The sequence below is a fragment of the Psittacula echo genome (genome assembly GCF_963264785.1).
Source record: "Psittacula echo genome assembly, chromosome: 7".
NCBI lineage: Eukaryota > Metazoa > Chordata > Aves > Psittaciformes > Psittacidae > Psittacula > Psittacula echo.
In genome coordinates, this window is record NC_137740.1 from 57,972,034 (window position 1) to 57,988,816 (window position 16,783).

Here is a 16,783-nt window from a genome sequence, read left to right on the forward strand (position 1 = left end):
ACCCTTACAGAAGTTGCATGGAAGGTGACTGTTTCATTCTGTTTAAATCAAGCCATCCTGCTGTTGTTGGAAATCTCAGCAGTCAAGCCTTATGGAAGGATTTAAATGCAACACTTCCAACATACTTCTAATCGGATTAGAATAACTTGCATAGCTACATAGGCTAACAAAGAGATAAAGGAAACCAGAGTTCAAGCTCACCACAAAGAAAGGCAGTGAGCTGTGTGGTGCAGAATCGACACAGTGTTTGATTTTGACAGTCACCAAAGCTGGGATGCCTGCAGATTTCAATGGTTACTGGAAGATGGTCAGCAATGACAATTTTGAGGAGTATCTGAAAGCCCTGGGTAAGGTTCCGTTTGTATTTAATAATCAATAAATGTAGCCTGTCTTGGTCTTCATGTGAATCTGTTTTTTCTTGTACAGTCATAAACATTTGAGAAGTATTTTTCAGGAATGCACTTTAAGAATTGCCTTATGCAAAGTTCTTTTGTCTTAAGCAGCCTCTACTTTTTTCCATCTTGAAGCTTACGTTAACAGAGATTAAACATCAGAGCTTGAAGAGGTAAGTGGCAGACTTCAAACTTTAAAAACAACCATAAATTGAAAAAGAGTAAATGTTTTTTATGTGACAGTAATGTACTTACTGCAGTTTTGTGTTTGCATTGGATGTAAAGTGCTAGTATTTCTACAGAAATATCGAAGGCCTTATTGACTGTCAAATACAAATGGTGGGGTTTAGGATTCCACATAATCAGCATATCAAAACATTACCTTATTTAAGTTAAAACCATTAGGTTATGGGCTTTTTCCTGATGAGAAACCTGGCCTGAAAGATCTGGACATTTACTTTTCTTTCCCATTTGATTTGTCCCAAGAGCTACAAGTTTCTTTTTGTGGTAGACTTTTCTGGATTAAAATAATTCTTTTTCTTTTTCAGATGTAAATGTTGCTGTAAGAAAAATAGCAAACTTGCTTAAACCTGACAAAGAAATCATTCAGAATGGGGATCATATGATCATTAAAACGCTAAGCACTTTTAGAAACTACATCATGGAATTTGATGTAGGAAAGGAGTTTGAGGAGGATTTAGCTGGGGTGGATGATCGCAAATGCATGGTAAGAATTAGAACACTAACAACAGACCGAAAAAAGAGGAATATTAATGATCTGAGGCCTTTTGTAGATGACATCTGTAAACCATTTTGTGTGGCTACTCCTAAAATGAGTTCTGTACTCAGTTTGCTGGAACACAGTTATTAGCATGCCTTTACATGAAAGGAATGCTAATTTTAATCAGGAGCAGAAACCATTCATTTATCAATGAATGAATACTATCTCCAGTGAAATGCTACAGGATTGTTCTGGGATGTTTCTCTATCAAGAAGACACTTAAGTTAGACTTTCAGAATCTTTTCACTGTGCAATGTTTTACAGTAAAGAAATCTGCTGATTGCAGGGTCAGGCACTATTCCCCATGTGTAAGAATGGCCATGTGCTTATAAATTGCTTATAAGTCTTGTTCTTGTTGCTGTGCTTCTTCCTGAATATATTTATCAGAGCAGATGTGTTGATTAGTCTACTAGAACAAATCTTACTACTGTCAATAAGCAAACTCTGAGGACTGCCTTATGAACTCTTTTTGCTTGCCAGAGAGATGATGTTTTCTAACTTAAGTGTGGTAAATACCAATTAACACAGGTAAAACTTGAGAATCCCAAGTTCTCTTCTGTTAGTTTGAAAGTGTGACACCTGTGATATTCTGCAGTGAAGAAACTGATAAGGAAAATAAAATTATCTCAGGAGAAGAAATTACCTTATAAAGCAGAAATTACATAAAAGAGAATTAATAGGTTTCCATTCTTAGAATGACAGTGCCATTTAGAACTGATTCTCTAACACTAGGATATGCAAATTTACTTTTGCTCTGGTGATGGTAGAAAAGGGAAAGATGGTGAAGATCAGGAAAAAAGAATGGCTGGCTAGTGAGTGCCTCAACTAATCCTTCTGTATCGCTTGTACAGATGGCAGAAGCATGACCAAGTGCAGAATACAAAAGAGAGAAGCAGTGTGTATAGGAAAGTGTCCCAAGGTCATAATGCATTTCTGTCTGCTGGAAGGCTCTTAATCAGGATAATGAGGTCAAGATCCATGCAACAGTTATGAGCACAAAGAAAGACGTGGACTCCGGTGACAAAATTACTATCAAAGAGAGCAATGTTCAGAGCATCTGCTCAAGTGGTAAAAATATCTGAAGTCCTCAGTGTTTGAGTCAGTGAAGTACTGGTTGTGTGTGTACAGAACTGCCTCCATCTAAGCATTATCTGTACATAAATATCATTAAACTCAATGTAAAGGAGGACAAAGACATCCTCTACGTGACAGAAAGAAGTGTTTATGCTCTGAGGTTGTCTAGCATGTACATGCAGTGAGTTGTTATAAAATGTGTCAGACAACCACTATACTGAAAAATCGGATTCAGGAGACATGGGAGCATGGCCCTGGCTTAGTCCTGCTTTGGAAATGCTGAATAGATTTAACACACAACTCTTATTCCTGACAAATACCCTAAATATTTCATTATTTGTAATGGTGAAATTCTCTACCCTATTTTGCTAAATTGAATGATTGGGAAGAATTCAAAATGTTGAACCAGAAAGAAGAAATAAGTGACAGATGATTCTATTCACTACAACAGATATTTGGTTTGGAGTGAAACTTTAGTTCACCCTGCTCCCAAGGGCTGCTTAAACATTTTATTGGCTGTTTAGTACAAAATGCTTACCCAGCCTTGGAAGCAGAAGGTACCAGCATCTTCTTGCCTTTTCCAGAAAAATCCCAAACCCCAAGTGGAGTCACTAATCCTGAATGTTTAAGAACAACAGGCACATGACTCCACAAAAGCTTCCAGATGTGCTCCATGTCCCTTTATGGCCTGCAGCAACAGATACCAGCTGTACAGTTAAGGTCACTAATCACTGATCTTGATTTGCCTTGTAACAGTATATCATACTTTATAGCTCAATTTTCTTTTTAAAAGTTTCTTTTCTACATGAGACCTCAGCTTTGTCAAAAGCAAAGGAGTACAAGAAGCTGTCTTTATGAAGGCGCTTCAGCTGAAATCTGACAACCATAATGTCAGGAAAAACTTGCAGTTGTTAAGCAGCAAAATAACTCCAACAGCCCACAAAGAGTCTTGTGAGAGAAGGGTCATGAAGGTGATATAAGAGACACTGGACCACTCCCTAAATGTCCTATGAAGAAAACTACCATAAAAGCAAAGGTTGAATATCATTGCTGGTGTTTCCTTTTTTCATCTATAGCTTGTGAAACTGCATGCCATAAATGGCTTAATCATTAATAATCAACCTGTGCAATGGGAGAGATTATGAATCAATTTTGGTATTGATATTGTGGACTGGGCAGACCACTGGGCAAGTTTTATCCAAGTAGCTCAGTGTATGAGAAGTACAAAGTAACATGGATAAGACAAATTAGACATTAAACATTAATCTATATAGCAGAGCAATCATCAGGAGACTAGCAAAAATAAGCCTGGAAGTAATTCATCCAAGAGGTATAGATAATTTTTTATTTTAATGAAGAATATATCATCTATCCAGAGTTAACATATCAGTAAAAATAATAGTGGGGTGAACAGGTTACATCTTGTATTTAATTCACTGAAATTGTCTTCATCTCTCAGTTGTAAAACATGACTTTGAGTCCATCAGGGTAGAGTGTAACTGCAATTACTCCACATGAATACTGTCTCTAGTAACTGAAGACTAAAATGTTTTGCTGATACTTGGTTTAAAAGTAAGTTGAAGGTTTGACATTAGGAATTGGTACTTCTGTGATGGTGTAGGCCCCCTCCTTCAGTGCGGTTATGGTTTTTTCATTTCTGTGGCTAGTCACACCTGGAAGCCTGTCTAAATGCTCTGGAAGGTTGAGTTAATTGAGCTGGATAAACCTTAGCAGTTTCAGTTTGTGCTTTTTTTGACCTTTAACTTGCTTTCTTGTATGTACATGTCTTTAGGTGATTCTGTTTTCTTAAGGGATATAGGTAACAATGGCTGGTGACATCAGTTCCTTTATGATTTTGTTTCTGTTGGGAAGTGAAAAATTGTTCCTTTGGAATCTTAAGAAATTCATAAGCCCTGCTAGTTTAGTTAAAGATGTAATTTCTCTCGTCTGTAAAACCGAAGATGAGAATGGTTGACCACACAGATGTGTGGACACATGAGAGTTCACTAATCACAGAGCAAGGAGACAGCTGATAATGCGTTCTAAGCAATACTGAAGCTGTGTCTGGAGCAAGCTGCCCCACAACCTGCTCTATTACGAAATGCATTCACATAGCTCCAGAATGTTATCATGCTTCTCCTGGAGTCTTTCCCCAGACATTTTACCTCCTAGATAAAAGTTAAGTAAGAGTTTCTCTATTTGGCAATTTCATGCAAGATGTGTTTCTGCAGATTTGTTGATATTTCATATTTAGGGTTGTTAAAAACTTGTCAGTTTGAGATACAAAGGTAAAATGAAACTTTTACATATACAGAAACATTTGTTATTCCTTGCAAACGTTTCAAGGTGCACATTAGATGTTGTAGGAAGACATTTAGAACATTAATATTGTATTATTTCTCATATAACATGAAATTTGAATCAAACCTTGTGATAAAGTTTCTTTGATATAATTTGATGAGTTTGTTCGTGGTTTTAATTGGTCACATGTAGCAGATGAATAGTGTACTAAGACAGACATTTAAAGTTAAACTGATAACTTTGGTATTGCCTGAACTGAGTATTTGATCCTACTATCTTCATCGTCCAGTCTCTTCATGAAATTTCTTCAATTTTAAAGATAAGTTCTATAATCTCTAGTTGAGATTAATTTAGTGTTTTGGGTATTCCACCAAGTATAAAGCCTTGTTTCCTGTGCATAAGCTTTACTGTGGAGAATATTTACTGTGCGCAAAAGAGGCAAGACCTTCTTAAAACAATTAATTTAAAACTGGCTCCAGAAGCAGGTCTTATTCATCACCAGATAATTTTGCCTCCCTTTTCACCATTGGTACTAAGCAGTGAAGCTGAGGAAACATCCATAATGTGAAATATGTGGCAGTAAGCACAAGAACAGGGCAGGTTCTGCCACCAGGCAGAGTTAGCTTTGTGTACCTTCACAATGTGTTTGCTTAGTACAACAGCCAAAAGTTGATTAAAAAGTTAACTAAAAAACCTTAAAGGCTGGAGTTCCATGTTCCAGGTCTTTGCACCCAATGAATCAAAGCAGATCGAGATGCAAAAATTACTTCCCTAACGTTTTTACTTCTCTAATAATTTTGCTGCTAAAGTCAGAGAAAGTTTTTGCATTATAATTTTTCTCTGCTGTTTAAGCATTTGAATGAGACTGAATTGCTTTAGCTCACACTATCCAGAATGAAGCTGTCTTTTGAAAGAGACTAAGAGCAAAGGATCTATTTAAAAAAACAAGGGAGATGCTATGTTCTAAATAGCAGAACAGCAGGATGTCTTGGATAACTGAAAACAGCATTAATTGCATTAGAATTGAGTACTTGGCTAAGCAGATGAAGGATGCTTTGATAATTCGGAGCCTTGTGCTCTTTGACATGGTGATTTTCTTACATTGAAGCAGTAGAGGAAAAGACAATGGGTAAACAGCTACACCAGCAAGAAATTGAAACTGAAGGTGGGAAATTGTACATATTAACCACTTAGTTAAGCAAACAGAACACAAGCAGAATATAGCCATATAACATATGTTATCATACGGGTGCCATTATTGGAACTAATAATTTTTAGTCATAGTTAAGACTTGGTGTGGTGAGGCGGGTTTGGGAGTTGTAGAATTCACTCATCACATCTATCATACATCTTACCATATGAAATATCTTTTTGAATATATAGGCAAAGATTAAGCCACATAAGGATTGTTCACAGGCATCAGGACAATCCTTCTGTTACATGTGACAGGCGGCAAGGTGTTTGAAACTGATCATGGTTCTGTTTTAAATAACAAACATTCCTAATGTGAAAACCATTCCTCTCTAGTTTGTATTCAGGAGAAATGCAATCAAGTTTAGTTGTTCTCAACATAGTTTGATTCTACTGCTTCAAGGTCAGAATAAAGCCGTCACAAAATCGCATGGCTTATGAAGTTTATTAACTATTTAAGCAGGGTTCTTCTGTTCCACAAATGGAATTCACAGCTGTTAAGTTAGTCTAGAGTTGGTATTGGAATGAAGACTTTACTGCCAGAAAAACAAAAAACAACATTCCAATACTTGTTTTTTTAGTAGGGATCCCTCACAGGGCGAGAAGACTCAAAATCTTTTGCTCCTGTCTAGTAAGATGCGAGATCAGCAGTGTGTCTTTACTTGATCCTTCTGACTCAGTTCTTTTGCTTCCTAACCTCTTCAAATGCTGTCCTTTCCTTTTTGGCTTGTATTTTCTCATACACTTTGTTGGAACAGGGACTGTTGTAGAATTACTGTTGCTGGGAGGTGGGTTTATGGTATTGACTGTGTGTATATACTACTCTCCTCTCAAATCCAGTGCCCTCCCTTTGCAGTACTATAGATTCCCCAGCTCCTCATTGGAATAATCTCTGACTTTTGAGGGGTTTTACTTCAAAGGAGGTAGTCTTCATGTAGTTTTCTGTTGATACTTCTGACCTCTTACAAACTGTTGTCCACAAGTGAGGAAGAGCATTTCTCCAGTCAGCCATTCTGGGGCTCCGGCAAACAGAGATACCTACTTGGAGCTGTCTCAGGCTCTGTAATACTCTAGTTCATTCAGCCTCTGTGCCTCAGTAAAGAAGAGCTGTTTCGTTTTTTCTGCCTTGTTTCACACTGCGTGCTCGTTTGGCCTTACTGCTTATTACCTGTGATATGCTCAGCACATTTGTGTGGTGATATCAAATGAGATCTCTTGAATCTTTTGCCATATAATTTGTCATTAAATTCACATTTTGTAGTGCTGGATTCATGTCTAAAACCCGTGAGCAGTCACAAGCTCTCAGCTAGTTATTCACAAAACCTCTGCTAACATGCTGAAGTCTTGTAGGGGAGGTGGTTTGAGATGGGCTTTTCAGCTCTCTCTGAATCCTGAAAAGCTCTGAGAATTATGAATGCAGAAAGTGCAGTCAGAAAGGATCAGCTGAAAACCTGAGAACCAGATTTAGCAAATCCAATTTTGAATGACAAACCATTACTGTTAATGTACAGTTGCATCTTGCTAAAATTACACAGGAGATAAATCAATTATATAAATTAATTTAAAAAGGGAGTGTCTTAGAATCAATTCTGATGCTTGCACAAATTGGATGTGCTGTTTTGTACTTCTTTCCTGGCATAAGATATACACAGGTCTTCCTATTTTTGTATTATTTCTGTACAATTTTTTTTCAGTGAAAGAAAAAGAATCCACCATTTCTAAGAAATAAAACGTTCTGCACTGTCCAAAACACTGATTCTACTCCTCTTCCCACTTTTTGTCACCTGCATAGTCTGGAGTTTTGGCAAATTTCTATTCCTGGAACATGTCTCTAGTCATTGCTTGTCTTCATTGCTGTTTCGAACAAGGATTCAAAGTAAGGAACTTGAACATTTAGAATCTGATCCTCTCTGACAGCAGCTTACCCTTGGATCTTAAATTTGTCAATCCAATCCTAAGTCTCTTTGCTAGCAATGGAGATGCTGACAATCGTATAAGTGAAATACTGCTTCTAGAAGTGCTTCAGCTTTTGACTACTGTGAACTTCCGCAGTTTTCTCAACTGGGTGCAGAATGCCCGAATTATAACCAGCTTGTCTTTCCATAACAGTCTGAGCAAGTTTGTAATGGCATGAACACATTTCAGAATCCTCTAGCTATAGATACCTACTATGAGACATCACGTCTACCAGCCCCACAAGTCGAGAGATTAGTTGTACTGTACACCCAACTGTCTTCTGTGAGTTAACTTTGGGAGTCCTAGTGTTGCATGGCTAAAAACAGGAGTGATGACATGGGAGGTTAGATTTCTAAGTGCTTCCACGGGACTGAACTGAAGTTGGTAAGGGAAAGAAAGGTTGATATAGATTGTATCATTCAGCCTAGCTAAAGGATGGCTAAGTGTGTAAAGCCTTTTTCTAGCAATATATATAGATAAAGTCCAGGAACACTACCACAATTTTTTCTATTGGCTTTGTTGTTGTTTTCTCAGTAGTTTATCTAGCTGTCACCAATGTGCCAGATGGAGAATTGATGAGATAAAAGAAGTTACAGGATGGAGAGATGACAAACCCTGAACATGGTTGTATCCCTGCTGTTAACAGTGCACACATAGGTCATAGGTTGTTACTACATTACAGAATGCCCCTTCCTAGTTACATTTGATTTTGCCTGTACTATCAACGTCAGTTTATTCCTTTAGGACTTCATTTGATGACAATTTCCCCTGCAGACTGATTAGCTTACAAAGGTTTTTTTAAATCACTTTGGTACTTGGTACAGATGAAATTGCTGTATCTTGAGAAGCTATTAAATATCTTGTTGGATAAGTTGCCATGGTTGATTAAAAATTTTAGGCTATTTTCCTTGGTGTTTTTTGTAAATACAATACAGGGGACAGCTCAAGCTGGATTTGACTGTGTCACCTGACTTAAACAGTTCCTTTCCATGGTTTAAACCTTCTTAAATTGTAAGAACAGTTGTAAAATGACTGGTCATGCTCATAAGTGGAGAATTACTGGATTGAGATGAAGCACGGAGTGCATAATTGCTGATTTAGAGCGTTGCAGTCATTTGCTGCAGCACAATATAGAGAACACTCTGAAGGGAAGTAGAAGAACAGAACTGGTACTGATATATTTCTCCTATAGATGGGAAATCAATAACTTATTTTTGATGGAGGATGGTAGCTGCAATTCATGTTTGTAAATGCAATGTGTCAAATCTATGTAGCATTAACAAAAAATCTTGGTGGACTACTTAAAAAATGTTATTTCATTCACCTCTAAAATACATTATGTATCTTCAACTGCATGCTAGGAATACCCAACATTGGAATGAGAAACATTGCTTAGAGCCAGCATCAAACGTTTTTGCGCTTAGACCTCACTGGGAAATGCAAAGTTCTCTGATAAAATAGGTTGATGATTCTTTCAGTGAATCATAAAAGTCAGCATCTCTGGCTGGGGATCAGTCTGACTTGATGCTAGAAGCTGGAAGTAATACATGCTGTAATTCTGGAAGACTTTATTACTGTTACCGCTACCTAGAGAAAGTGCAAATACATAGTCAATAGATTTGATTTGGTTTTACTTAATAGTTCATTTAATAAATCTGCCTTGTCTCAAAACTGAAAACAGTAACGAGAATACTTCATAATTTCTTCGAGCTCTAATTTTCAGGATGGTGGTATTGCTATGCACATGTATTTAAATCTTCATAACACAAAGATTAAATCACTAAGAGAAATATGTAAATGGCAAAGTAATAAAGGGAAAATATCTAAATACACAAAAAAAAGTGTAAGACTACAGAAATCATATAATGTAACTGAAGAAAATGTGGACATTTTTGGTATTATTAGGCTTCAAAGACTTCTTCACCTCCCAGAGGAGCTCCGTTCTCTATTATTACACAGCAAGAATAAAGGGTATATAATCCAAAAGATGTGGTTACAGTTTTTGAGAAAAGTTAAATTGAGGCAAGACTCACTCTTATTTATCTCTCCATTAAGTTTTCTTGTGCTCCTTCAGTATTTTTAATCACACTATTGACTAATGACATTAATTACTCTTTTCTTTTGAAGTTTCATACAGAATTATATGCATTTGACCTAAGAAGTATTTGTGTGATCAGGTAGTAAGTAAGCAAAACTTTAACTTGCTTATGACAAACTAGATTATATAATACTTAGTTGAAAGGAATAATTGAAGTCTTCCATTTATCCTACAAGTAGTACAAGATGCTCAAAAAGGCAGGAGCCTTCAGTTTTGGAGAAGAACTGCATTTTCATCTAGTTGGTTCTGTTGCCGTCACGAAACTGCAGCTTTCCAATGTCCTCAGAGTTTATCTACTTTCCTTCCTCTTGCTTGTGGAGGAAGATGAAGAATAGGAACTGTGTGCCTAGGGATGCTGTGGACACCAAACTCTGGCAAAGATTTTCAGTTGTCCCAGATAGAGGACAGTAGGTCAGGCTCTGTAATCATGCAAACCTTAGGTAATGCTATTATTAAAATGGTGGCAACTGAGGTTAACTATAAAAGCCTACTTTTCTAAGAAAAGCTGCTTTGCATAGAAAGCATTTCTTTATCTTGATAATATGTGTGTACTGGCAGAGGAAAACAGCAGCAGCTAAAGGTTCATACAGGGTTCATACAGAGCTGCCTTACTGGTCAATCAAGTGCTTGACTCAATTATACAACAGCAATATCCTGATCCGATCTTTAAAAATGAATCTGTGCTCTTACATACCACAGACGAGATCATATTTACTAACATTTGCCCTACAATTATTTTTAAAATATTATTATTATTGTTGTTACTGTTATTGTAATGTTCTGACCCAAACATTTGGAAATGTTCTAAGACAAGTATTTACTGTTGGTAAAGGGTGGACTATTAGACGCAGCCAGTGTATAAGAGCCACAGCAACTCCAACCCGAACTAATGCTCAATGTGTGTCTCAATAGAGATATTTGGAATGGAAGAACTTATTTCAATTTGAGTTAAAAGAGAAGTTTCCTTCTTCTGTATTAGTTGTGTCTTTTATTGGATGAGACATTACGTTTTGACCTAAAGAAAGGAAAATAAAAACGTTACTGATTGATCTTCCTGTCATCAAGTGGTTGTTTCTGCTAACAAAGAAGAGGACCTTGTGTTCTCCTGCAATATATTCTCTCCTTTATAACCTTCACAGGAAACCAGCCATATACAAAAATCAGAAACTGTATGATTTACTCATATCCCTTCAGTGTTTATATTTCTCAAAGGGAAGACAGAGGATGGTAACTGAGAATATTGGCTGATAGAACACCTTGGTTAACCGTCTGTGAGATTATACTCTTTGTGGTTAGCACCAAATTGCCAAAAGCAGTATGTAGTCTTGACTGGAAAAACAAGTGTGTTGTTTTCTGAGATGAAGCAATTTCCGTCACCCTTGGAGGCTGAAAAAATTAACATCTTGTTGCAGTGATACAAATATTTCTCAGTTGCCCCAAGTGTAATAAGCTAGTGAGCATTATCAAGACTTCCTCAACTGACTTAGAACATTAATAGTACTAATAAAGTTGGATCTTACTTTATCACAGTATATTGCCTTTAAATTCACATACAAACCCACTAAATTTAACTATTAAGCTAGTTTAATGGTTAAACTCTTCTGAACTAATACTCAATGGATAGAAATAAGTGCTGTTGCTAAACCAAGTTATAAATACAAATGCTTCATTCCCAGTATTCCTCACATCTATAAGTCATCAGTAGAAATAATGCTCATTTTCTGATACATTAATTTCTTAGAATCATCAGAATTTCTTTGATATGTTAACTTACAAATTAAACAGGTTTCACTTTGACTAGTATTACTTTTTATCTTATATCTCCAACTGGATGTCTACAGATTCAAATCAGACATAGAAGAAGGCTTAAACTATGATGACCACATTAACTACATACGATAAATAGCTTTACCCAAATGTTCCTTCCTGCATTAGCATTTTATACATTATAAGGATATGGTGTTTAAAAATGTTACCTACTACTTGGTTTAAATATGTCATTTTACAAGAGTGAACAGAAGAATTTGTGAATGCATTTTCCAAATTGTAGAGATTTTTAGCAAGGACACAAGAGTTTGTTTTTCAGAGACCCCAAATGGTGCAAACAGACTATATAGGATCAATAACAATGTCTTGCCTATGATCATCTGTGCTGGAACTCTTTCTAGTAATTCCCAGGGGAGGAGACTGCTAGCTGTACCCATTTAAAGATAGTGGCTATCATGGTTATCATTGAAGAGTTAATAGTTTGTGACATACAGAAATGAAATAGATAGGGCTGCATAGTTCTTCAGTGTTGAACTGGGTTTAGTTCCAGAATGACAAATGCAGGCTTACTTCTTAGAAACTATACAGGATGGATCCATTAAGTTTTCCTTTATTGTTAGATCAGAATTTATTTTCTCTCCACATTTGACTGCTCGTACAGGCAGTGGCTGAAGACTTTTACAGGGTAGACGCTAAATCCATATTTAGTCCTCAGCTTCACTTCCAAAAAAGCTGGTTTAAAAGCCGTGTGGTAATATTGATGTTGAACTATCCTCATGGAGCACAAATTGTTGCTGCTTTTCCCTTTCCCTGTTTAAATATTTTACTGAGTATTGCTTCTCTTTGTCTTAGGGAGAGGTGGAAGGCAAAGCGTCAGTAAAGACTGTAAGATGCACCCTCATACATTTAAGTAGTTTTCTGAATCAAATTCCACTGAACTACTCAGGACAGCACCAATATTCACAGCAGTGCTATGTCAAACGCTGCAACACTGTACTCCCTCTCTTATTCTGCCAGTCCTGGCGCAAGTAGCTCTCCTGCTACTCTTACACAAAGCAGGATGCTGGCAAGTTACCCATTTGCTGATGCTTCCAAACCGCTCTGCTTGATGACAGAAAGCAGATTAAGACATGGGGAAAAAACAGCACAGGATTCAAAAGCCTTGCTCATCCATAGCTGCCAGGAGGTGGTACTCGTTCAAGTAGAGCAGCTGGGGAATCCTTCTTACAGTGGAAAAACCAAACTGAATCTCAAGTTTTCAGCTCATTTTGCAGATACAGTGTTAGGCTGCACCTCCTTTCTGCTGCTCTTAACTGTCAAAAGGGAGGGAAGAGTGCAATTAGTTTTACCATATTTTTCTTGCCTTTAAACAGCTTTATCTCATCCTTCCAGGTTTTTGACAGGCAGTTGGGCAGCAGCTTTCTCTTTAAGCTAATTTCTTTTGTTTTTATCCTAAGTGTTACGACACTCTACAATTATTCTTCTTATGAGATAAATGTTAATCATTTATTACATTAGAGGGAAGTTCTGCTTTAAGGAAGGTAATCATAATACCAGAGAACACTATAGTAACACTGAACATGTCTATTTTGTTAGACCACTGTGTCTTGGGATGGAGATAAGCTTCTTTGTGTACAGAATGGAGAAAAAGAAGGTCGTGGTTGGACCCAGTGGATTGAAGGAGATGAAATGCACCTGGTAAGATCATACGACAGGTTTTAAATGCCACTATTAAAATAGATGTAAAGCAGGCTGTGTGTTGTGTTATCTTGGCTTACACTGACATTATTGTGTATTGGTGTGGCATTTGACTTGTTTCTTAAGCAACAATTTAATTTGGAGCCATTATGGTTTTATGTCCTGTACAAAGACTGCATGATTTCTAAGCAGTACTCTGTGTTAACTGCCTATCCAGACAAACCTGTTTGAAATGTATATGCTGAAGAAGACATTTAACAGCATGTCCTTCATACAGTCTGTGAATTATGCAGTATGGGAGGTGATGAAATTATGCATCCAACAATAAGCCATGAGGTGAAAATACACCATTGTTCCTCTACAATAATTACAGGCCAGATCACATTAGTGCCTAGAGAACTAAAACAGCAATTAAGTTTTTGAAATGTCATCTTCTTTTAGATCATAATTTCTGCCTGTCTAAGTTAATAGGACCTGAAAGAAGATTCCTATTCTTTTCTCACATAGCTATTTATAGCATCCTCACTCATCATTGTGAGTAAAAGGCAGTCTTCCTGCTGACATAATAAAATGCAACCTTTATTTCTGTCCACTGTTCAGTATTATTAGCATCCAGCAGTCTAAATGCATGTTCTGTAAATATTCAAATTGGCAACAGAATTATGAAATCTTTGCAAAATACCCCAGACCTGTTACTACTAAATACAATTTTCAGCAAGTACTGGAAATCCCAGAAACCAGTTTGGGAGAGGAATGTATATGGCAGATCTTGCCATCTAAATTACATACTTTATATAATGCAGGTAGGGAGGACATCACTGTGTAAGTGGTGTAGGGACCACATTACAGCTGAGGTCATGGGCTCACTGAAAGTAGGGGGAGAGCAATGAAAAGGAGACTCCAGAATTCCCTGTGTACACATATTCCCTCTGTCTCTACACAAACACAATACAGTATTGCCACACTGCCTCCCAGCTTCATAACAGTTGGTGCCATGACACCAAGTATAAGCCTTTCAGATTCTCTGCCAGCAAACAGCTTGCCATTAGCCAAACAGTGTCCAACCTAGAAGTTTAACTTAGACCTTGCTGCAATCATATATGTGTGCCCTCATGTGCACATATATGAAGCAACAGCACGGGTTGCTATTGGATTTATCTATATTGGCATCCTGGTTTCTGTCACTTGCCAGCTCCACAGTCATTATCTCTACCCATTTCCTGTCCCCAAGACCTATTTATTTAGCTCTGATGGCTGCTATCCTTACACTGATGCTCTAGTCATGCAACCTAGCCATGGACCTGCAGGCCAGACCACTTTCTGTACCTGACCCTGTCAAGAATTTGGTTGTAGAAGTCATAAAATCAGATTCAGTTGCTCAAACGTGTATCTAGTGCCACTTGAGGGTAACCTGACTGCTCTGAGGCTGCTTTTTCAGAAGGCTGTGAAAAGTTCTGTATTATACCTGCCAGCTCATGCAGGCATCCATGCACTCATTGGCACTTGTACAGTTTATCACAATCTGTCTCTCACGTATACAAAAATCAGTGCAAAATTACTTCATGCGAAGGAAGTAACCAAGTATTTTAGAGACCAGTCCCCAATATTTTAGTCTGATCACTTTTTACATTTCATGAATTTCAAAAGATGTCTTTTTTATTTCTCTGGATCCTTGCTAATGTAACTTTCTCCATTAAACGTAGAGTACAAGGGTCCCATTTACTATCAGAGTTTTGAGCAGCTAAGATTACTAGGTCCTGTACTCCTGAGAGCCCTTTGATACAATGGGTAGTTACCTCTAAAAAATTGATACTTCGATATCTTTATGATCCTATTGAACTTTACACAATGAACCAAGTGTTAATTTAATTCTTTCCACAGTTCTGTAGCAAGTAGTACCACATCTCTTCGCAGTTTATTGCTTCCTATTTTCTCCATTTCATCTATGGTCTGTATTGTAGTTCTTTTTCCTCCTTAGATTCTGTTTTCTGTGAATGACTTATTTGACCATTCTCCACTTCCTTTTGAGTTTTATTGCCCTTTTCTATTGTACTGATTGCTTCTGCTTTGTAGGTTTTTGTCACTGCCAGCAGATCTCTTCACCCTTATTGCACACTCCTTCTTTCAGGTTACCCATATACAGGTCCTGACTAAAATCACTATATCAGTCTTCGTTTTGTCAGTTCATCATGAAACACCTTCTCTTACTAGGAACTAGTAACATACGCCAATAAGGTTATTGCCTTAGTGTCAGGTTTTTTCAATATGTCATTTTATCAAAGTTTCCGTAAGAAAATGTGCCTGACTTCTCAGGATCACTTTCTGCGAGCTCAGGAGTGAGGAAAGGTCCTGCACCTAGGTCAAGGCAATCCCAAGCACAACTACAGGCTGGGCAGAGAATGGATGGAGAGCAGCCCTGAGGAGGAGGACTTGGGGGTGCTCATGATGAGAAGCTCCCTGTAACCTGCCAGTGTGTGCTCACAGCCCAGGAACTACTCGTGTGCTGGGCTGCATCCCCAGAGAGTGAGCAGCAGTTCAAGGGAGGGGATTCTCCCCCTCTGCTGCGCGCTGGGGAGACCACCCCTACAGTCCTGATTCAGCTCTGGGGCAACAGCACGAGAGGGATGTGGAGCTGTTGGAGCAAGTCCAGAGGAGGCCACAGAGATGCTGCCAGGGCTGAAGCAGCTCTGCTCTGGAGCCAGGCTGAGAGAGCTGGGCTGGTTCAGCCTGGAGAAGAGAATTATGATCTTTAAGGCCCCTTCTAACCCAAACCATTCTATGATTCTATGAATGTATAATGCGTGTGCCCTAACTTGTATTTTTTAATTATTTTCTCTTCCTAGGAAATAAGAGTGTGTGGAGTCAAATGTAAGCAGGTCTTTAAGAAGGTGCAGTGAGCCTACTGCTGATACAGAAGTGAAGAACAGTAGAATTTACGCTTACCACCAAATCTCCAAATACTAGTAATGAACATCATCCCTGACAAGAGCAAATACAGAAATGAAGATCACATTTGAACTGTATAGTTAGAATAAACTATTTTTTATCAAATCATTTAAAAGGAATAAATAACTGCAAATAAAACTATTTTTAGAAATGCCAATTAAAGATACTAAACACCATAAATGTGTGTGTACAGTAATTCCTGAGTACACCAAAATAGGACTGTTTGGTAAAAAATACGATGCTGGAGTTTAAGACCTTTTAAGCTAATTTTTTACTTAGAATAGAAAACACCTCTAGCCTTAGCAAGGGACTTCCAGGTAATCTTGTTTTCAAGTGTTGAATTGTAGTTGTAGTGAAGCTGTAGTATGTGATGTACACTTAAATCCTGATTTCACTGAAGAGAGTGAGAATTTTACCATCATCTCCAATGAAACAGAACTTCACTGAAAGTATGTGGAACTATATAGTAAAGGAATGGATCAATAGTCTGGAAGGACAGTGCTTACAGAAGCATAGCCAAGGGGCAGTTCTTTTCTAAACACTAGCCAATATCTGCCCACTCATTTCTTTTTGTCTTAT

At 37.6% G+C, this 16,783-nt stretch overlaps 1 protein-coding gene across 1 annotated transcript; it reads left to right on the forward strand.

Moving 5' to 3' along the window:
- Positions 1–274: 274 nt before the first annotated feature.
- On the forward strand, positions 275–16,155 carry RBP1 (retinol binding protein 1; the record flags this gene model as incomplete). The annotated part of the gene is made up of 4 exons (XM_080623316.1): positions 275–347; positions 941–1,119; positions 13,157–13,258; positions 16,102–16,155. The coding sequence occupies 4 exons, from the start codon at positions 275–277 to the stop codon at positions 16,153–16,155; spliced, it is 408 nt and encodes a 135-aa protein (XP_080479442.1).
- Positions 16,156–16,783: the final 628 nt, after the last annotated feature.